Here is a 21,207-nt window from a genome sequence, read left to right as displayed (position 1 = left end):
GGGGGCGGGCGCTGTGTGCCGGCCTTGACCGCGTGACTTGACCTGGCATTCCTCAGCGTCCCCGAGCCTGCTCTCCCAGGCACGACCGTGAGCGGGAGTGGCCGTGGGGAGTGGCCTTGCCTGGTCCAGGGCCGAGGAAGGAAGGCCGCTGCTCAGAGCAGAAGCGAGCCGTCCCCTCTGAAGGGCTGAGGGGGCCGAGGAACAAAGGGGATGGTGACCTAGGCTGTCTCTGAGCCAGCCCAGAGCACGGGGGGGGGGGCTGGGTGGGCAGGAGCTGGCTGCAACCTCACGCCCTCAGCCCCTCGCCCCACTCTGAGGCAGCGCCACTTCCCAACGAGAATGACTTGGGGGGCTTCTTTATTTTTCTTTTTGGGTCACACCCGGCGATGCACAGGGGTTCCTCCTGGCTCATGCACTCAGGAATGACTCCTGGCGGTGCTGGGAGTCATTGGGATGCTGGGAATCGAACCCGGGTCGACCACATGCAAGGCCAACGCCCTCCCCGCTGTGCTGTCTCTCCAGCCCCGACTTGGGGGGGCTTTAAAAGTCCCCTGAATGCGGGTGTCTGTCGCGCCTCAGCATCTTTCCTGAGGGAGGTCCTGGGTGGGAGACCGCTCTTTCCGGGAACTCTGGTGTTTTCCAGAAACACTGCAATGAATCCTGCGGAGGGGTGGAGTGACCGTGCGGTGGGGGGACCCTGGCCTGGCTCGCAGCAGACCTGGGCCTGCTCCCGCCTTGGGTCTCCCGAGTGCCGCCAGGTGTGAGCCAAAAGCGAACAAAAAGAAGCAGGGAAGCTCCACGGTGAGGCGCTGGCACGCGGCCAGCCCTGGCCTAGCCCCCCTCTGAGCGTCTCTAAGTGCAGCTCTGGGGGCCCCCAGGTCTCCCCGACACTTGCAGGGTTGGGGCCACGCCCAGCCTCAGGCCCTTGCACTGAGAATTGCCAGGCGGGGACCCCGGGAAGGACCCACAGGCTCCCTGAGCACCATGTGGGAGCCTCTCCCCAAAGGGAGACTAGGGCTGAGGGGACCCTCGCAGCCCCCCTGAAATGCCTCCCAAAGGGTGGCTTCTCACAGCCCACTGACAGGTGGGGAGAGCTCGGGCTGGGTTTCCCAAGAAGAAGGAGGGGCGCCCTGCTCCCCCCGCTGCGGGGGATATAACCCCCCCACCCCGCCCGTTAGCCCGTTATCTGTGACGCACACACTTCCGACCCAGCCCGGCTTCTTCGGAGGAGGGTTCAGGATTTTCCCTGAGGCAGTCGGGGCTCCCTCTCATTTCTTCTTTTTTCTTTTTTTTCTTTTGGGTCACACCCGGCAATGCTCAGGGGTTCCTCCTGGCTCATGCACTCAAATGACTCTTGGTGGTGCTCAGGGGACCCTATGGGATGTCGGGGGTCGAACCCGGGTCGGTCCCCGTGCAAGGCAAACACCCTACCTACCTGCTGTGCTCCAGCCCCTCCCTCTGATTTCTTGAAGACAGACCATCCCCCAGTCCACAGAGAGGACCGAGTGTCCCAGACTGAGGGTGGCCAAGTCCAACTTGGCCCCTGTGCTTTTCTAACTCTTATCTGAATGTATTGTAGACTCCCGGGGCCGCAGATGGGCCTCTGGGGGCCAGGGGGACACTCGGGGGGGGGCCTCCCGGGAAGGTGGGGGAGGGGCGCCCATTTGAGCACCCACAAGCACACAGGGGCCCTAGGATTTATTGCTGCAGGAAACTCAGAGATTTCAACAGAGACTTTGGAATCAGATGCACCAGGCCCTGATTCCAAAGTCATCCTGGGGCAATGGTGGGGGGGGAGGGAGGGATTGGTCATGAAGCACATGATGCAACAGGTGCCAACCAGGGTTTCTGAGCGCCCGTCCCCCCCACCCCCCCAGCCAGCTCTTAGCAGCAGACCCTCTGCCTCACTGGCCTTTGCTGTTTGGCCAGTGGAGCGGGTTCAGGAGACTGCCTGAGGTTATAAAATTGTGTTCGTTTCTTTTTTTTTTTTTTTAAGATTATGGAATAAAGTTATTTTTAAATAAAGGCGCTAGTGATCTTAGTTTTTTATTATTTAAATTTATTTTTTAATTACTGAGTCACAGTGAGGGTACAGTTACAGATTCACACATTTTCGTGCTTGTTTTTCCCTCATGCAGTGTTTGAGAGCCCATCCCTCCACCAGTGTCCATTCTCCACCACCGATGAACCCAGTATCCCTCCGGCACCACCCCAATCCCATCCCCCCACCCCACCCTGCCTCTGTGGCGGGGCATTCCAATTTGATATAGTGATCTTAATTTAGACCTGATTAGTAAACGGAAAGGTTTGGAGAGGTGTTTCGGTTTTTGTTTTTGTTTTTTGTTTTTGGCTTTTGGGTCACACCCAGCGATGCTCAGGGGTTCCTCCTGGCTCTGTGCACTCAGGAATTACTCTTGGCATTACTCGGAGGAACCTATGGGTTGCCAAGGACCGAACCCAGGTGGGTCACGTGCAAGGCAAATGCCCTGCCCGCCGTGCTATCACTCTAGCCCCAGGTTTGGAGAGTTGTGCCTCTCCCCATTCTTTGTTTGGCTTTAGTTGCTTTCACCATACTGACATTCGTGTCCATTCAGTCATGTGGGGGCACACCCAGGAGTGCTCGAGGCTGCCTCTGGATGTACAGTGCCCCTCCCAGCTGTGGGGACCACCAGGGATCGCACCCACCAGCCCTCAGTCTCCTGACACCCCTCTTGGCTGTAACCCAGCTCTCCCTTCCAACCTGGTGGCTTTCCTTGGAGCCGCTCTTCTTAGCATCCTCCCGACAGCCCCCCACGCCTCAGGCTCAGGCTTCTCAGCTCCCACCCAGCCTTGCCCAGCATATCCAGTTTCGGGTGCCCCCACCCCTCTCTGATCCCCTTCTTTTCTGGGGGTCACACCCCGCAATGCAGATGCACAGGGGTTACTCCTGGCTCTGCACTCAAGAATTACTCCTGACGGTGCTCCGGGGACCCTATGGGATGCTGGGAATCGAACCCGGGTCAGCCACGCGCAAGGCAAACGCCCTCCCCGCTGTGCTTCTGCTCCAGCCCCTCCGACCCCCTTCTTTCCCCTCTGGCTGACCCCTTTTCATCTTGGCTCTGTCTCCAGCTTTCACCCGGCCTCTTTCCTTCTGATCGACACCATCCAGCCGACCCTTCCCTGGGCCCCTCCACTTGGGCCCTCAGCTGCAGGGCTAAAGGGGCCCCCGAGACCCCCACCTTTGTTTGAACAATGAACTCCTCACCTGTCCTCACCCCGGGTTGCTCCTTCGCTCTGTATCTCCCCAGCTCCCCAGACCTGGCGCCTTCAGGCCCTTGATTTTATCCCACAAGCTTCTTCAGCCATCACCAGCTCCCCAGTCTCCAGTCCCCCCCTTCCTCCACCCTAGATTTGCTCTGACCGGACATGCCGGGCGCCCCACCCTACCTGCTCTGGCCCACCTTCACCCGGGCCCCCCACCCGCCCCGGGTTCGCCACCCTGTCCCTGCACATCTGCGCCCCACCCTTAGGGCTCTGCTCTCACCTGCCCTGGCCCCACCCCCAGTTCTATCCCTTGACGGCCCTCACCCGACACCCCGCTGCTTCTCACCAGCCCCTCCTCATCCCCGCCCCGACTGGCATCGCGTCCGCGCCCCCCGCCACCCCCCCTCCGTCAGCTCCAGCCCCTTCCTCCCGGCTGGATCCAGTCTGCGCTCCCCCGCCCCTCCGCCTCGCGTCCGCGCACCCGCATCCGGGCGGGGCCGTGTCCTCCGCCCCCTTGCCGCAGCCCCGCATTCCCGCCGCGCGGCCCCCCTCCCCGCACCCCGGTCGCCCGCTCCCCTGCCCGCATTCCCGCGGAGCGGCCCCCCCTGCACGCACCCCAGTACCCGCCCCCTTGCCCGCACTCCCGGGGCGTGGCCCCCCTTCCCCGCACCCCGTTGACCCTGTCCGAGTCCCCCGCCCCCTTCCCCGCAGCCCCTCATTCCCGCTCCCGCTCCCGGGTCGCTGCCCCCCATCTGAGCCTGTCCGAGTTCTGCCTCTTTCCTCGCTCCCCTGGGACCCCCTTGACCCCGCACACCCCATTTGTCCGTGTCCCCCCTTCGCTCTGCCCGCCCTCCAGCTCCCCCCATCGGACCCCGCCCGCACCCGCCTCCCCACTCCCGCTTGCTCCCCGCGCCCCAAGCCCGCCCGCACCTGGCTCCCCCTCATCGGACCCCGCCCGCGCTTGTCTCCCGCTCGACCCCGCCCGCGATCGTCTCCCCCCCCAGCCCCGCCACTCTGCTCCGCCCGCGCCCGTCTCGTCCCGCCCGTCACCCTCGCCCCGCCCCGCCCCTCTCCCCGCCGGCCCCGCCTCTCCCGTCTCCCCTCGCCCCGCCCCTCCCTTCTCCCCCCCCGCCCCGCCCCTCCCGTCTCCTCGCCGGCCCCGCCCGTCTCCCCGCCGGACCCGCCCCTCCCGTCTCTCCCCGCCCCGGCCCGCCCGTCTCCCCGCCGGACCCGCCCCTCCCGTCTCCCCCCGCCCCGCCCCGCCCGTCTCTCCCCGCCCCGCCCCGCCCGTCTCCCCCCGCCCCGCCGCCGGCCCGCCCGCCGCGCGCCATGTGACGGGAAGCAGCTGATGCGTCTCCCGGCGGGCGCGGGGGCCGGGGCCGGGGCGGGCGCGGGCGCGGGGGCGGCATGAGGGGCCGCGGCCCGGGGGGCTGAGCGCCCGCCGCTGCGGGCCCGCGCGCGTCCTCCATGGAGGCCGGAGGTGAGTGGCCGGTCCCCCCGCGGGGCGCCGGCGAAGGGGTGCGCGCCCCGAGCCCCGCTTTGTTTCGCTTTCGCGGACCCGGGCGGGCGCGGAGGGAGCACGGGCCTGGGGGTGGGGGGCGGCGGGGGTCCCCCCCGCGCACACACGCCGGGGACGCTTGGGGGGACGCGGAGGCGCTCCCCGCCCTCGGCGGGGCCGAGACCCCGGGGGGTGGGTGCGGGTGTCCAGGTGACGCACTCGCGGGGCCAGGTGGGCTGGGCGCTGCCCGGGGCACACGCTGGGGGTCCGAGGCCGAGGCCCTGGGGCCCCCCTCCCCCAGTGCCGTGCCCCGCCCCTCCCCCCGTGTGGCGTTTTGCAGAACGGGGCATTGCTGGGAGCTGCCTCCGCCGGTGGCGGGAGTCCCCCGCCCCCAGAGCGCCCGTTGCTAAGAGTGGGGTCTGGGATCCCCGGGAAATGAATAGATCCGGAGCAGCTCCCAGTGGAGGCGCAGTCGGAGGAAGTGGGGTGGGGCCTGTGGGGCTCCCCCGGGGCCGTGCGCTGGGGGCCAGTGGCGGGGACCCCGCCGGGGTGGCGCTCGCTCGCATCTGGCCACGGGAACAGCTGTCAGCAGGAAACGGGAAATGAGGGGACTGGACGTTCTGGGGGGGAGGCAGGCCCCGGGGAGCCGCCCCGGGACTCCCCCCGCCCCCCCACCGGGCAGAAATGCGGGGAGGGGAGCGTGCAGAGGGGAAGGGGGCTGGGGCCGCATCGGGCTGTGGGGGGCGCAGCGCCCGCAGGTCGAGGCCCAGGGCTCCCCATTTGGACGGCCTTGTGCTATTCCAGCCGCGCGCTCCAGGTCTGCGGGCGCATCTGGAGGGTCCCGGGAGCCGGTGAGGCGGGGAAGGGGCTGGTCGGAGTTGAGAGTATTCCCCGGGGTCATGTAACTTTTAAATTTGGGAAATGACGTTTCTTTGTTTGCTGGGGCGCCCTCGGTGCCTTCCCCTCCAGATGAGGCCTTCCTTCCCGGCCCGAGGGGCGCCCTTCCCCAAAGGGCCCCTACTGCTTGCTGAATCCGATCCGGATCTTTTTATAGTCGCCGCGGCCCCGAGCTCTGCAGAGCGGGTCCGGGAGCTGGGTGGCCACCCGCCCGGGGTAGCAGGAATTCCTGCAGGCCGCCAGTGTCTCCTGATGATTGATGGCTGTGTTTTGGGGTGTGGGCAGAAAGGTTGAGAGTTGCCCAGCTACTGTTGGGGGGGGGGAGGAAGGGGTGGGGCAGGGGGAGCTGAATATTAACGTTCTGTGGCAGTAGAACAAAGGCCATTGTACTGGGATCACAATGGGCCACAGTAGGCAGCTTCAAAGCCAGGGTTAGAAGGCTGGTGATGCAGCCTGCAAATATTTATTGAGTGACATCTCTCCGTGGGACGGCCCCATTAGCCAGTGTCCGCCAATCCAGAGACAGCCACCAGTACGCTCTCAAGTGTTCCAGGAGACGGGGGCCGGACAGATAGGACAGCGGGTAAGGGTGCTTGCCTTGTACACGGCTGACCTGGGTTGGTCCCCGGCACCGTAGGTAGATTGTGTCCCGAGCCCCTCCGGGAATGATCCCTGAGCGCAGATTCTGGAGTGAATCCCTGAGCCCGGCTGGGTGTGGCACCTCCAGAAATGTAGGAGTAGCTGCATTTAGAAACAGATGGCACCAGTCCTAAAGGGATCTCTGGCCACTCAGCATACCTGGAATACTTCAGCGTGTCTTCAGCTAAAAAATGACTGAGATGTTTTTACATGTTGATCGTTTTTTTTTCTGCGGGGTACGAAGTCTTGAAATTCCGTATCACCGATCACAGGCCCATTCTGATCTGGACTTAGCCAGAGTTCAAACGATGAGGAGCCATGTGTGATGGGTGGGGACAGCATGGGACCGGGGCAGTGTGGGAGCAGTGAGGGGCTGGACAGACGGGTCGGGGGTAGAAATATATGATAAATAGGGAAAACCCAGCCGGGGGTCACACCTGTGTTGTCTGGTTAGAAAGAAAACGGAAAGGCTTGACTGGGAAGGGCCAGGGCTACTGTGGCCAGTGAGACGAGGTCGGTGTCTGGGTTAGGTGACCTGGTCTGGTGGCCAGGCAGAGAACTCGGTCGGGGTCCAGCCTGAGTTTTCCAGGCTCAGGGCACGGCCCAGTGCAGAGCCTGTCTCCTGCCATAGCTCAGACATCCCTCCACGGGAGAGGCCTAATCCCACTGGAAGCTGTATCCTCCCCGCCGATGGCCTTTGGGGCTTGGGAGTGGTGGTTTTTGCTGTTCTCAGTTCCACGTTGCTTTCCTGATAGCCCAGTGTCGCGGGGGCCTAGCCCCCGCCTCGGGAATTCCCTGGAAATGAAGACATGGTCTTTGGCCCCTGGGTCGCCTAGCTGGAAGCAGTGAGAGATGAGCCCCCCTGCCCAGTCTCAGAGCCGGAACTCTGGACCTTGCTAGATTGTCCCACTGGGGACAGACTCACCAGGGTCCCTTTTGCCTCAGGACTGGACCCCCCACTTGGCGGGACATGGACTGCTGGGTGGTAAGAAAATCAAGTGCCAGGCGGTGAAGGCATTGGACGGTCAGCTGGTCAGCTGGACAAAGTCCTGGCGGCGGATCCCCAACAGAGGTGTGGCCGGGAGGCAGGGGAGGAGAGAGAGATCCCTAGTAACCCAGGGCTGAAGCTGGAGGAGGAGCAGGGCTGGCAGGGGTGGAGCCCAAAGGAAAGAGGGTGGGACCCAAAGGGAAGAGGTGGAGCCTGCGGGCAGGAGGTGGAGCCTGGTGTACAGGGGGCAGGGCCTGGTGGGTGGGGGTGGAGCCTGGTGGGCAGGAGGTGGAGCCTGGTGTACAGAGGGCGGGGCCTGGTGGGTGGGGGTGGAGCCTGGTGGTCAGGAGGTGGAGCCTGGCGGGCAGGGGGCGGAGCCTGCATTTGATTTTAAGAGAGCTGGCAGTCAGTCCTGGAAGGGCAGACCTGACCAGGACTGTTGGGAAGGCGGGGTCCCAGCTGGGAGACTGCTCATGAGGCAGAGAAGGAAGAGACGGAGCCCCCAGAGAGAGCAGAAGGGTCCCGTGGCAGAGCCCTCTGGAGACACACTTGCTAGGCGTAGATGTGGCTGGGGAGGTGGCGGTCGGGAGGACGCATGACGTCCGTTGTGGAGCAAGGGAACCCGGGTGAGTGCTGGACGGACGGAGAGTCCCTTCCAGATCATCACCGGTTACCATGGCGGACGGACGGAGAGTCCCTTCCAGATCATCACCGGTTACCGTCGGTCCATTGGCTCTTGTCAGTCGCTGTCGGGTTTCAGTGGCATTTGGAGCTGGTGATTCTCTATTGGGGGCGTAGGGAGGGGCTGTTCTGGGCGCTGTAGAACGTTGAGCAGTGTCAGTGGCCTTTCCCCGTCCGATACTAGTAACACCACCACCCAGAATGCCGCCTCACGAGGCCACGTGTCTTGGGGTCTGCAGGGTACCCCCCACCCCCGACTGAGAATCACGACAGGTGTTCAGCTCTGAGGGCTGTCACCGTTGCAAAGTAGAAAATGTTTAAGGAAGGATGAGAGGGAGAGACACCCGGGGGTTCCCGCGCTCCCCTTGTGCTCAGCCAGCCCTAGGTTTGATCCCAGGGACCCCATCTGATCCCCCAAGCCCCCTCTCCTAGGCGTGATCCCCGAGAACAGAGCCAGGAGTAAGCCCCCGCACCACTGGGCTGAACAAAAAAGTTCTTAAATCTCAGGGGGAGGGGCTGGAGCGATAGCACAGCGGGGAGGGCGTTTGCCTTACATGCGGCCGGCCCAGGTTCGATCCCCAACATCCCATAGGGTCCCCTGAGCACCGCCAGGAGTAATTCCTGAGTGCAGAGCCAGGAGTGACCCCTGTGTATCGCTGGGTGTGACCCAAAAAGCCTATATATATGTATATGCATGTATATATCAGGGGGATCTAGGACTCAAACCAAAACTTCCTGTCTGGGAGCCTGTGTGTCCCTCCCCCACTGACCGCATCCCAGACCCCCTAAATTTGGGGTTTTCGAAGCCACGAAGGCTGGATGTGCTTCACTGAAGGTCCCCCGCAGGCCAGTGTCAGCTCCCCCTGCCTTAAGGACGTCCTGCGCGCTCCCCTGTGACGCAGCCCGCGCTGCCCTCTGTGTGTGTGTGTCTGTGTCACTGGACGTGGCCCGTGGACCGTGCCGCCTGCCCCGTGAGTCACGGAGGGAGGTCAGCTGTGAGGGGAGCCCTAAAGACCCGCACCCTGACATCCTCGAGGTGCCGGCTGTTTCCTAGGCCTCTGCTAACTGCTGTGTGTGGGACTGAAGAATTGGGGGTGTGGCGGGGGGTGCCGGGGTCACAGTGGGCTGTCACTCTGCAAGGCACGTCTGGGTGTCCTGCGTGTCGTCAGAGGGGCTGGGGGGCAAGGGCTCCAGCAGGAGGAAGTGGGTGCGAGCGGGAGGGAGGGGGCCAGGTCCCTGCGTCTCTGCCTGGGGGACAGGGGGGCCGGGCTCAGCTCTGCAGGCCACTTTGTCTGCCCCATGGGGTCCTCCCCAGGCCCCCCCCGCCGGCTGGCTTCACCTGCCCCCCCCCACACACACACACCCCACTTCCTCTGACTCACGGTTCACCAGGTTCACAGGCGGGCGGTGGGGAGTGCCAAGACTGAGTCAGCACCCTGGAATGTGGCCTGTGGCCAGGGTGACTGCCCCCGGGGCGCTTCAGTGACACTTCCTTCCCGCTGCTGCTGGTGCTGGTGGTGGTGGCTGGTGGTGGCACCAGTCCCTGGGGAGACTGGCCCCGGGTGGGCTGGGCTGGGGGTGCCCCCGCCCTCCCCCCCGCGCCCCCCGCGTGACGCGGCCATGCCGTCTCCCCTCCCAGAGGAGCCGCTGCTGCTGGCCGAGCTCAAACCCGGCCGCCCGCACCAGTTTGACTGGAAGTCCAGCTGCGAGACCTGGAGCGTGGCCTTCTCCCCCGACGGCTGCTGGTTCGCCTGGTCCCAGGGCCACTGCATCGTCAAGCTCATCCCCTGGCCGCTCGAGGAGCCCTTGTGAGTATGCTCGGCACTCCCCCTCCGTGCCCCCCGGGGCACCCACCGGCCCCTGAGGTCTTCACCGGAAGGATCAGGCGCTGGGGCGGCCTGCACCCCGCCTTCTGGCCCTGCCCACATGGGTCGGGTGGTCCCGAGAGTCTGGGCTTGTACGATTCTCTCCGACTCGTTGTTGGGAGCATTCCCGTGGCCGGCAGTCGACCCCTGCAGGGGTGCGGTTCACAGCCGCAGCGACAGTATGGCGGTTAAGGTGCTTTTCTCGCGCCCACCATCCCCAGTTCGAATCCCGGTACCTCCAGGAGTTGATGATCCCTGGGCAAGGAGGAAGCCCGGGCCAGCACCGGGTGTGGCCCCCCGACGGTGTATAGTCGAGGGCCGGGGGAGATCACATCCCGCCAACCCCGGTGTGATCCCCCGCACCGTCCCGGGTCTCCGAGCACTGCTGGGTGAGGCACCCACGTCTCAGTGTGCAGTCCATGCCCTTCGTCTAGTTAGAGCCCAGTGTCAGCTCTAGCACACCCAGCAGTGCCGGGCCTTGGTGGTTGCTCCCTGCCAGTGCTCAAGGGACCATATGGCGGTGGGGGTGGATCCCGACTTGCTGCTTGCCAGACCTTGGCGTGTAGATGCTGCGCGCTCTCTCCCCGGGCCCCTGGAACATTCCACAGCCCCCTGCTGCGTCCTCAGACCCCCCCAGACCCTCAAGCACGGAGCAGGGCCGTCTCTAATCTTTGGAGGGGGGTAGGGGGAGGCTGTGGTCGGGCAGCGTGTTCAGTGTGGGGTTCGAACCCTCGGCCTCACACATGCTGTGCCTGTATCCTCCCACCGGGCTTGCCCCATGGGGCTCCTTCCCTCAGCAGGGTACTGGGCGGAGGCGAGCGCCCCTGCTCACTTGCGCCCCCTGGTTGTGAGTTTGAAGATGACGTGTCCTGTCCGTTCATTTCCCGGCAGTGGGACCCCGGGCTCTGCCTGGGCGGGTCCCAGTCCTGCTGGGCACACGCTCACGCACACGCTTTCCAGCAGACTCCTGTCTTCCGTCTGCTTTCTGGAGCCACACCGGGCAGTGCTCAGGACTGCTCCCGGCCTGCTGCGTGGGGGTTGTACTCTGGGGGTGTTGGGATGTACCCCGAGGCCCCCACGTGCAGTTCATGTTCCGCCCCTGACCTTTAAGCCCCCTCCTCCTTTCCCCCTCCCAGTCCTTTGTCTTTTGATTATTTTCCCTTTTGGGGCCACACCTGGTGGTGCTCAAGCCTTACTCCTGGCCCTTTGCTCTGGGACCACTCCTGGCTGGACTCAGGGGGCCGGGGGGGGGGGGGCGCGCAGGGGCTTGAACCCAGGTCAGCCGTGCATGAAGCTTATATTCTATCCAGTGTAGTGTAGTATCTGTCTGGAACTTTTTTTTTTCCCTTTCTTTCTTTTTGGGTCACACCCAGCAATGCACAGGGGTTACTCCTGGCTCTGCACTCAGGAATTATTCCTGGTGGTGCTCGGGGGGCCATATGGGATGCTGGGAATCGAACCCGGGTCGGCTGCGTGCAAGGCAAACGCCCTACCCGCTGTGCTATCACTCCAGCCCCTGTCTGGAACTTTTTATCTTTTTTTTTTTTTTTTTAAATTTTGCACCTCACCTGGACAGTGCTCGGGGCTTCCTTCTGGCGCTGCTCAGGGCACCCTCCACAGTGCCAGGGGTCCAGCCGGATTTGGCCACGTGGGAGGCAGACGCCTTCCCCACGGAACTCTGTCGCCTGCGCTGTTGGTGCGACAACCAGAGAACAACGGTCGGGCTCCAGAGCGGCAGCCCCGTGCGGCAACCCCACCAGCCACACGAGGTCTCGCACGGGTTCCCTCGCTAGCCCTGGCGTTCGGCTTCCGCCAGGCTGGCCTCCCGGGCGTCACGTGGTGTCTGCTCCTGACCACATGCTCTGCCCTCGGTTAGGTTGAGCCGCTTTTCAGGTGCTGGCGGGCCCAGGGTGTGTTGCTGGGAAAATGTGTGGCTTTGGCCCAGTTTGATGTCGGGCGTTTGCCTACATAGGCAGGGACCAAGCTCAGCTTCCCCCTTATGGAGGTTTTCTTCCTTTGACCGGAATGCTGAGCGGGTCCGGCCCCAATGCCAGCCGTCCCCATCTCTCCAGGCCCCTCCACACCCGTGCTCGGCGGTAGGGAGCAAGTTAGCGGGGGTGACAGCGCTTGCTAATCACTTTTGCCCGACCCTGAGCCCAGGCCGAGACTCATGATAAAGTCCAGTGGGCCTTGCCTTTTTTGTTTGTTTGTTTCCGGGTATTTTGAGGTCGCACCTGTGTTGGCGGCTGGGAGCTGAGTCCTGGCTCTGGGCTCAGGGTTCACTCCTAGGAAAACAACGTGTTTGGTTTTTTTTTTTTTTTCTCTCTCTTTTTGGGGATCACACCGGCGATGCACAGGGGTTGCTCCTGGCTTTGCACTAGGAATTACTCCTGGCAGTGCTTGGGGGACCATATGGGGTGCTGGGAATCGAACCCGGGTCAGCCGCATGCAAGGGTTCACTCCTGGGGGTGCTCGGGACCCTATGGATGTCGTATCAAGCATCAGGGCAGACACCTTAACCCCAGCACTTTTCTCAGGCCTGCTTTAGGCGTTTATTATAATTTTGTGTTAAATTCCTCGGTGCTTTTTTCCTTCCAGAAATTCTTCTTTTTTTGCTTTTTGGGTCATACCTGGGCTGGAGCGATAATATAGCACAGCGGGTCGGGCGTTTTGCCTTGCACACAGCCGACCCAGGTTCAATTCCTCTGCCCCTCTTGGAGCGCCCAGCAAGCTACTGAGAGTATCCCGCCCACACAGCAGAGCCTGGCAAGCTCCCCGTGGTGTATTGGATATGCCAAAAACAGTAACAACAAGTCTCACAATGGAGACGTTACTGGTGCCCGCTTGAGCAAATCAATGAGCAATGGGATGACAGTGATAGTGACAGTCACTGTCGATGCATAAGGGTTACTCCTGGCTCTGCACTCAGGAATCACTCCTGGCAGTGCTTGGGGGACCATATGGGATGCTGGGAATCGAACCTGGGTTGGCCGAGTGCAAGACAAACACCCTCCCCGCTGTTCTATCGCTCCAGCCCCATCCTTCCAGAAATTCTCACAGAAGAAAAGTGTTGTCTTGCTGACAGGTAATACTGAATTTGCTGAGGAGCTGGAGAGACATGGATAGGGCACTGTCGGACCTGGGTTCGACCCCCGGCATCCCATAGGGCCCCCTGAGCACCACCAGAAGTGATTCCTGAGTGCAGCGCCAGGAGGGATGCAGGAGCACTGCGGGGTGTGGCCCCAAAACTTTTTACAATGTTGCTGAGACTGGGAGCTGTCCTCCTTGTCGGGGGTGAGGGTGTGTCTGACCGTCTGCCTCAAGGACCTTGAAAACGTTTTCCTGCCTGTCAGGAATCTCTGAAATGCAGCCGTCTCTTTACACGCACGAATTTCATCAGGAAGTCCACGCAGTGCATGACCTGAGGCGGCTTGACTCAGAGGAGGGGTGGGGGCAGGGCGGGGCTGCTTGAGGGATCCACTGGCCAGGATGCGGCCATGGGCATCCGTAGCCGCCCCCCGGGGTTGCGTGTGCCCGCAGTCAGGATTCTCACTTCCTGTGTGCCCCGCTTAATGAGACGTCAAGGTCAAGTCCTCTTCAGAACACAAGGGATCCGGCTTTATATCCGGACTGGAGTCGGACAGAAATGTAGCACCTGGCAGTTTGCTTTGAAAACAAAAAGGAGGGGCCTGAGCGATCGATCATCCAGCCAGGAGGGCGTTTGCCTTGCATGCGACCAACCTGGGTTTAGTCTGTGGCAGCCCATATGGTCCCCCGAGCACCGCCAGGAGTGAGTCCTGAGTGCAGGGCCAGGAGTGACCCCTGGGCATTGCCGGGTGTGACCCAAAAAGCCAAACAAACAAAAACAGAAGCAAAAGACACGAAGCGCCCGAACCCTGATGCTGTCTCTGGCCCTGGTCTGTTTTTTCTGTTGAGATTCTAACACGCTCCTGCCAGCTGGGCTGTGGGTCTGATGATGATGGTGGTGGTGAGGAGGAGGAAGAGGAAGACATATTGGGGCCTACCTGGAGGGGACCATATGGGTTGCCAGGTGGCATATGGGTGGCCACGTGCAAAGCAAATGCCCTCCCCGCTGGAACTGGGCGGGGGGAGCAGCAGGCAGCCTATTCCAGTAAGGAAAGGGCTTCCCCAGTCCTTAGAGATGAGGGGTCCCCACACAGGTGGGGACCGGGGCTCTCCATTCTGCCCTGGTGCGGAACCTCCCACTTGCAGCAAACTGGGGGGACCCCGAAGCCTTGGGTTCAGGGGCCCCGCACAGCCGGGCTTTGAGCAGCGCAACAGCCAGAGCTCCTGAGAAGCCTGTGATCAGAGAGGGGGAGAGAGAGAGAGAGACAGATGGAGGGATGGAGGGATATGGAGAGAGAAGGAGGGGGGAGGGGGAGGGGAAGGGGAGGGAGGCAGGAGGGAGGGAGGAGCGAGGGGGAGAGAGGGAGACCCCTCTGGCAGGAGTAGGAGTGGTAGCCTGTCAGGGAGGGCGCTCGCCCTGCACACAGCACCCCGGATGGCCCCCCCAGCACCGCCTGGAGCGACCCCTGAGAGCAGAGCCAGGAGTAAGCCCTGAGTACCTCCCGGTGTGGCCCCCAAACCCAAGCAATTTTTTTTAGACAAAGTTGAAAGAGAAAAGTCCCAGTAGAACCCGCTTCTGGCCGGCTCCCTCCCGGCTGGGCTCTGCCAGGTGAACCGTTGCCCCCCACCCCCACCCCCGACCCCCTGGCGGATTCCTTCACTCCCCCCGGTCTCTGCTTCCCGCAGCATCCCGAAGGGCTTTGAAGCCAAGAGCCGGAGCAAAAGTGACACGAAAGGGCGCGGCAGCCCCAAGGAGAAGACGCTGGACTGCGGCCAGATCGTCTGGGGACTGGCCTTCAGCCCCTGGCCCTCCCCGCCCAGCCGGAAGCTCTGGGCGCGCCACCAGGCCCAGGGCCCCGACGCCGCCTGCCTGATCCTCGCCACGGGCCTCAACGACGGGCAGATCAAGATCTGGGAGGTGCAGACTGGTAGGTGCCCCCCCCCCGGGGGGGCCTGGGCACTCGGGGTGCAGAGACCCCCCCTGAAAGCCCAGGGCGGCAGCGGTGACTGGCTCTCCCCCGCAGGCCTCCTGCTCCTGAACCTCTCCGGCCACCTGGACGTGGTGCGCGACCTGAGCTTCACGCCCAGCGGCAACTTGATTCTGGTCTCCGCGTCCCGGGATAAGACGCTGCGCATCTGGGACCTGAACAAACATGGTAGGGGGCTGGGGTCCGGGTGTCTCGCCCCGTCTCCCTCCCCCGCTCCCCGGCTGCCCCCACCAGCCCCCAGGCGAGACTTTTTAATCCTAAAGGTGCCGTGGATGTGCGCTTTGTACATAAAACGCCTCCCCCCAGCACACACACACACACACACACACACACACACACACACACACACACTCTCTGCTTTGAGAACCTACGGTCTCCATGACACCCTCGGGGCCGGGCGCCTCGCGTTAGAAAGGGTTCCTCTGCCGAGTGGCATCGTCCCTTCTGGAAGCTTCTCTCTGGCCAGCGGGTACCAGTGTGGAGCAGCCGGGTTTGGATTCCCTAGCCCGGGTCTAGGTCACCTCGTGACTGAACAGGTGACACGGGGAGTGCAGGCCCAGGAGCGAGCAGCAGGTGAACGGTCCACAGGGATGCTCCGGGATTCTGGCTGGGCCCCCAGTGCCCCGGCTCTGGGAGAGGAGAAGGGCCCCACTCATCGGCGTGTCCCAGTGCCAGGCGCGGGCTGGCTTCTGCCCGCTGGTGGGTGCTTTGCTGTCACAGCCCGACAAAGGCCTGTGGATGGCGGGGCGGGCGGGGGGGGAACTCGCCAAGCCAGTTCCATTTGGAGAGTTTGCAGGGCAGCACCTACCGCCTGGGTGGCCCGGAAAGTGTCGTGGTGTTTGGGGGAAGAGGCCAAGGGGGTGGCGGGGTTCAGGGCCTCAAAGAGAGGTGGGGGCTGGTTCCCTGCAGAAGTGCGGGCGCCCCTTGTGTCTGCCTGGCTCCGGTGCCCCAGACACCAGTTAGTTCTGCCCTCCTGCACACGGCACGTGCTCTTCCGTTCGAGCCCGTGACTGTCCGGCCAATTCAGCATCTTTCTGTCCGACCCCAGAGTGGAGACCCGCTCCCGAAAGCCCGTCCTCTCTGGTTCCCTGCCCCCGTCCCCAGCTGGGCACGCTCTGCCCCACTGTGGCTCAGGCCCTTGGCACTTCTGGGAATCCCAGCCCGCCCTTCCTGCTGAGACCTTCATCTGTCAATTCATCCTCAGTGAATTTACCCCCAGACTGAAGCCCAAAGAGTTGCCGGGGCCTGAGTGAGCGGTGGAAGCCGGTTCAGACCTGTTTGCTGAGCCTGGGGTCACGTCCACCAATATTGGGGCATGGCGGGGGCGGAGGGGGGGGCTGTGAGAAGGGGAACCCCCAGGTGGTAAGAGCCAGAGAGCAGCACCAGGGCCGTTTGTCAGGAGGTTCCCGAGCACATTGGTGCTGGGGGGACCAAAGGAATGTCCTCCGCCACCCGATGCTGTGTCCACCCGTGATCAGCAACCCAACCTCGGTGGATTTTGAGGAAACGGGCTGACTCGGTTCTCCCCAAGGCAGCGGCGTTTCCGCCGGCCCCCAGGAGCTCAGCGGTTCTAAGGACAGTTTCGCCCCGTCCCTCTGCAACACGGAGGGGCCTGGAGGGCGAGGCGGGGCTGGTGGGCGGTCTCCCGGCTCACGGGGGCACCTCTCTCCTCCGCCAGGGAAACAGATCCAGGTGCTGTCGGGCCACCTGCAGTGGGTGTACTGCTGCTCCATCTCCCCGGACTGCAGCATGCTGTGCTCGGCCGCAGGGGAGAAGTCGGTGAGGCGGAGGCGCGGCCCCGGGGGGCGGGGCCCGGGCAGCGGGGGAGGGGGGCGGGGCCCGGGCGGCGGGGGGGGGGGAGGGGGGCGGGGCCCGGGCGGCATGGGAGGGGGCTCTTCCGCCAGTCACCCCCTTGACGGGCTCTGGGCCAGGAACCCGGAGAGGAGGTGGGGGGCAGGTGCTTTCATTTGTTCATTTACTCCTGGGTTTGGGGCCGCACCTGGCAGTGCTCGGGGCTTACTCCCGGCTCTGAGCTCAGGGATCACTCCTGGCGACCGTACTGGGTGCTGGGGATCAAACCCGGGTCCTCCATGGGCAAGGCAAGCGCCCTCTGTACTTTTGGCCCCACATCATGCTTTTGAAAAGTCTTTTTTTTTCCCCTCTAGAAGCATAAGCTTTTTTTTTTTTTGTTTTCTTTTTGGGTCACACCCGGCAATGCACAGGGGTTCCTCCTGGCGGTGCTCAGGGGACCATATGGGATGCTGGGAATCGAACATGGGTCGGCCGCATGCAAGGCAAATGCTCTACCCGCTGTGCTGTCGCTCCAGCCCCAAGAGGCATAAGCTTTTTGTTTTGGATAGTTTTATTGCGGGGGGGGGGGGGGGGGGAGGGGTGGGGTGGTCACACCCTGCGATGCTCAGGGTTATTCCTGGCGGTGCTTTGGGGACCATATGGGATGTCAGGGATCACACCTGTATCGACTGCATGCAAGGCAAACGCCCTTCCTGACGTCCTATCACTCTGGCTTATTTTTATTGCTTGATGGAGCCTTAGGGACTCACGTGCAAGGCAAATGCTCGGCCGCTGAACCCCATTCCCGACTCTGGAGTCTTTAAGATTTATTTAAACGTCGCTGAGCTCAGAGACGGTCGGTCACTCCTCGGGCTGGGAGCATGCTGTGCGTGGGGTCAGTCCCCGAGCATTTCAGAGGCAGCTTCCTGGGTCAGCGCGTGACCCCAAAACGTCAACAAAGATTTTTAAAAACTGCAACTAACCTATGGACCAATGTTTTCCTTGAAGCATCTAATTTGAAAACAGCCAGTTAGCATTTCCATTTCAAATGACGGGATATGGGGGGCGGGGTGGGGTGGGGGGTGTCAGGGCATTGGACTTCGCTCTGAAGCCCTGTTATTGATTGACTCCTGCCGGCTTTTCTCTGGGACTCACCTCTCTCTCACTCTACTTTTTTTTTTTCTTTCTTTATTTTTGGGCCACACCTGGCCATGCTCAGGAATTAATTCCTCCTGGCTCTGTGCTCAGGGATCACTCCTGGCATTGCTGGGGGCCCCCTCGGTGCGGTTGATTCACCTCTGCTGTTTCTCTGGCCACTCAGCTCCCTGTTGTCGTTGCCTAAGATCCTCGATGCCCAAGAGGGCCCAGGGACAGCGTTTTGTATCTGCGTTGAGCCGTCGGCTCTGCGTGAGGGACGTCCAGGGCTGGGGCGGGTGCTGGGCGTACAGGCGCCCTGGCACCCCAGCCCCTCTCCCCGGCACCACCAGGAGTGACCCTGCAGCAGCCCTCGGTGTTGCCCCCCAAAAGTCCACCATGCCCTGGGGCCCAGCATTTAATCCGCTTGCCGGGTTTGGAATTTGGGGAAAGTGAATTTTCTGAAGGGAAGTTTCTCCTTCCCACAGTTCGCAAGCAGGTCAGGGCAGGTTTTCCTGGCCCTGGAGCACCTGATGGCCAGCCGGGGACACTCTGGAGCCACTTCTGACCCCCCCCCCCCCAGTCTTCGGTGTGCACGAAGGACAGGGGGCTTGACTTGGCGGCCACGTGCACAGTGTTGGCAGGCAGCTTGGGCGCGTGGCTCCGTGGGGTTGGCTGGCCCCGATGGCCGGAGAAAGCACCTTTGTCGGGCGTGTCCCGGTTACATGGCCAAAGACTCCGCACCTCGGGGCTGGGTAGTTCAGCAGGTAGAGCACTTGCCTTGCACACGACCCAAACCAGCCTTGCTCCCTGGCACCCTGTAGGGTTCAAGTCCCACAGGAGTCATCCCTGGGCACGCTGGGTGTGGCTATAGAAAATAATAATTTCCCCCTCAGGTATGGGGTGCTAGCACTGGGGGCGGGGGCGGGGCTGAAGGCGCTGGCCTTGCGTGCCGCCAGCCTTGCTCTGAGCGCCGGCCACAGGGCCCCTCAGCCGCCTTGGGAGTGAGCCCCGAGCACCACCAGGTGTGGCCAGCAAACCAACAAATAAGAATTCTCACCGGTTCCTCGGTATCAAGCTTCCAGCATGTCTGGAAGGGCCAGGGGGGGCCACCGTTCCTCACCCACCCGCCGCCGTCCCTCACCCGCCCCGCGCCCACAGGTCCTGCTCTGGAGCATGCGCTCCTACACGCTGATCCGCAAGCTGGAGGGCCACCAAAGCAGTGTTGTCTCCTGCGACTTCTCCCCGGACTCGGCCCTGCTGGTCACGGCCTCCTACGATACCAACGTGATCATGTGGGACCCCTACACTGGCGAGAGGCTGAGGGCACTCCAGTAAGCACCTCCGTGTGTGTGTCTGTGGTTGTGGTTGTGTGTGGTGGTGGTATGTGTATAAGGTTGTGTGTATGGTGGTGTGTTTGTGTATGTGGTGGTGGGAGGGTGTGGTGTGTATGTGGTTATATGTGTATGGTGGTGTGTATATGTGGCTGTGTGTGCGGTGGTGGTGGTGTATATGGTTCTATGTATGGTGGTGTGTTGTGTATATGGTTGTGTGTGATGTATTTGGTAGTGGTGATGGTAGTATGTGGGTGTGGGTATGGTGGTGTGTATATAGTTGCGTGTGCAGTGGTGTGTGTAGTATCCATGTCTGTGTGGTTGTTGTTGTGTGTGTGGTGGTGGTATGTGTATAAGGTTGTGTATATGGTGGGGTGTGTGTGTGTGTGTGTGTGTGGTGGTGGGAGGGTGTGGTGTGTATGTGGTTATGTGTGGTGATGTGTGTGGTGGTGTGTATATGTTGGGTGTGTGTGTGGTGGTGGTGGTGGTGTATATGTTTCTATGTATGGTGGTGGTGTGTTATGTATATGGTTGTGTGTAGTGTGTGTGTCTTTTGTGTGTGTGTGTGTGTGTGTGTGTGTGTGTGTGAGTGATGGTGGTGTGTTGGGGGGACAGCACACGTCCCTCTCAGAGCCTGGGCCAGGGAACGACACCTCAGGTCCCTGTGGGCATTTCAGGGTAGACCAAGGCCCGTGGGCCCAGCAGGAGGCCGGGGGGCCTGTACCCGGGGCTGAGCTGCGGTGCGGGCCGGGCTTCTCCTGACACGCCGTGGGCCGGGCCTGCCGTGGTGACCGCATCAGCCCTGGAGACTCTCCCGGTCCCGCCTGGGGTCCCCCGGGGAAGGCGGAGCTGTCGGAGCGAGCCCTGGGAGCCCGAGAAAACCTTCTCCCAGTTGCCCACGCCGGGGGGGTCTTCAGAGGGGACCCGGGGCCTGGCCCCCTGCCCGGGGAGGGTCCCCAGGCCTGTGCTTCCTGCCCCCGCAGCCACACCCAGCTCGACCCTGCCATGGACGACAGCGACGTCCACCTGAGCGCCCTGCGGTCCGTGTGCTTCTCTCCCGAAGGCCTGTACCTCGCCACGGTGGCAGATGACAGGTGAGCCACGCGCTGCTCCCCCGGGGTGGGGGCCGAGGACGGGCTCACGACCCCGCCCATCCCAGCCCTGCGCTGCCACCCGCCCGTCTCCCCGCAGGCTGCTCAGGATCTGGGCCCTGGAGCTGAAAGCGCCCGTCGCCTTGGCGCCGATGACCAACGGGCTCTGCTGCACATTCTTCCCGCACGGCGGGGTCATCGCCACGGGGTACGTGCCCGGGGCGGCCTCGCGGGCCCCGCCGAGTGGGGTCTCCTCTCCCTGCTGCCTCTGGTTGAACGACCACCGGCTCCGGCTGCAGTGAGGGCCCGGGAGGGGCCGAGTCCGGGGGGCGTTCATGGGCGACCCTCTGGGGGCAGAGCGCGTTCCTGGAAGGGGCCGAGGGCACCCCCTTGGCCCGGGGCGGGATCCGAGAGTGGCTGCACTGACCCACACAGGCACTGTGGTGCTCCCAGCCGCGCGGGTCCCGGGGAGACACCGGAAACCCCCCCTGTCCCGGGGCAGCCCCGTCTCAGGCGCCCGTGTCTGCTTCCTTGCAGGACGAGGGACGGCCACGTCCAGTTCTGGACGGCCCCCCGGGTCCTGTCGTCGCTGAAGCACTTATGCCGGAAGGCCCTGCGCAGCTTCCTCACCACCTACCAGGTGCTCGCGCTGCCCATCCCCAAGAAGATGAAGGAGTTCCTCACCTACCGGACTTTCTGAGCGGCCCCCGCTCGCTCCGAGCCGCCCTGATGCCCGGCGTGGGGCCAGGACGGGACGAGGAGGAGGAGGGAGGAAGCTGGACTTGGGCGGGCTCTGCCCGGCGCCCGGGGCATGTGACAGTGGCAGGGTGTGGGGGAGGCCTGCCGCCCGCCCTCGGCCTGGTCCACGCAGACGCCCGGTGTTGGCTGCCTCCTAGTGGTTTGGCTTGTGTGCGGTGACTGATGTTGGGTGAGTGTGGTGGGGGCCCCAGGGCCCCCCCCTGCCCCCGCGG

General features: G+C 63.1%; 1 protein-coding gene across 2 annotated transcripts; it reads left to right on the top strand.

The window, feature by feature from the left end:
- Window positions 1-4,569: 4,569 nt before the first annotated feature.
- On the top strand, window positions 4,570-21,203 carry WSB2 (WD repeat and SOCS box containing 2). 2 transcript variants are annotated; one of them, XM_055147163.1, is made up of 9 exons: window positions 4,570-4,723; window positions 9,586-9,754; window positions 14,585-14,826; window positions 14,923-15,054; window positions 16,565-16,665; window positions 18,973-19,145; window positions 20,129-20,239; window positions 20,337-20,444; window positions 20,774-21,203. In XM_055147163.1, the coding sequence occupies exons 1-9, from the start codon at window positions 4,711-4,713 to the stop codon at window positions 20,934-20,936; spliced, it is 1,212 nt and encodes a 403-aa protein (XP_055003138.1). In that variant the 5' UTR covers window positions 4,570-4,710; the 3' UTR covers window positions 20,937-21,203. The 2 variants fall into 2 exon arrangements, with proteins under 2 accessions (XP_055003138.1, XP_004611265.1); XM_004611208.2 differs by lacking the exon at window positions 4,570-4,723 and having other exon boundaries at window positions 9,567-9,754.
- The last annotated feature ends 4 nt before the right edge of the window (window positions 21,204-21,207 follow it).

Source organism: Sorex araneus, chromosome 9 (assembly GCF_027595985.1).
Source record: "Sorex araneus isolate mSorAra2 chromosome 9, mSorAra2.pri, whole genome shotgun sequence".
Classification (NCBI taxonomy): domain Eukaryota; kingdom Metazoa; phylum Chordata; class Mammalia; order Eulipotyphla; family Soricidae; genus Sorex; species Sorex araneus.
Note: the sequence above shows the minus strand (reverse complement) of the source record. Positions and strands in the feature narration are given on the sequence as shown.

Excerpts from the sequence above, each read along its gene's own strand:
- WSB2 (XM_004611208.2), top strand. The coding sequence starts at position 9,567 with ATGCCGTCTCCCCTCCCAGAGGAGCCGCTGCTGCTGGCCGAGCTCAAA. Across the intron at positions 14,827-14,922 it reads GATCTGGGAGGTGCAGACTG|GCCTCCTGCTCCTGAACCTC; the intron begins GTAGGTGCCCCC and ends TCTCCCCCGCAG. Across the intron at positions 15,055-16,564 it reads CTGGGACCTGAACAAACATG|GGAAACAGATCCAGGTGCTG; the intron begins GTAGGGGGCTGG and ends CTCCTCCGCCAG.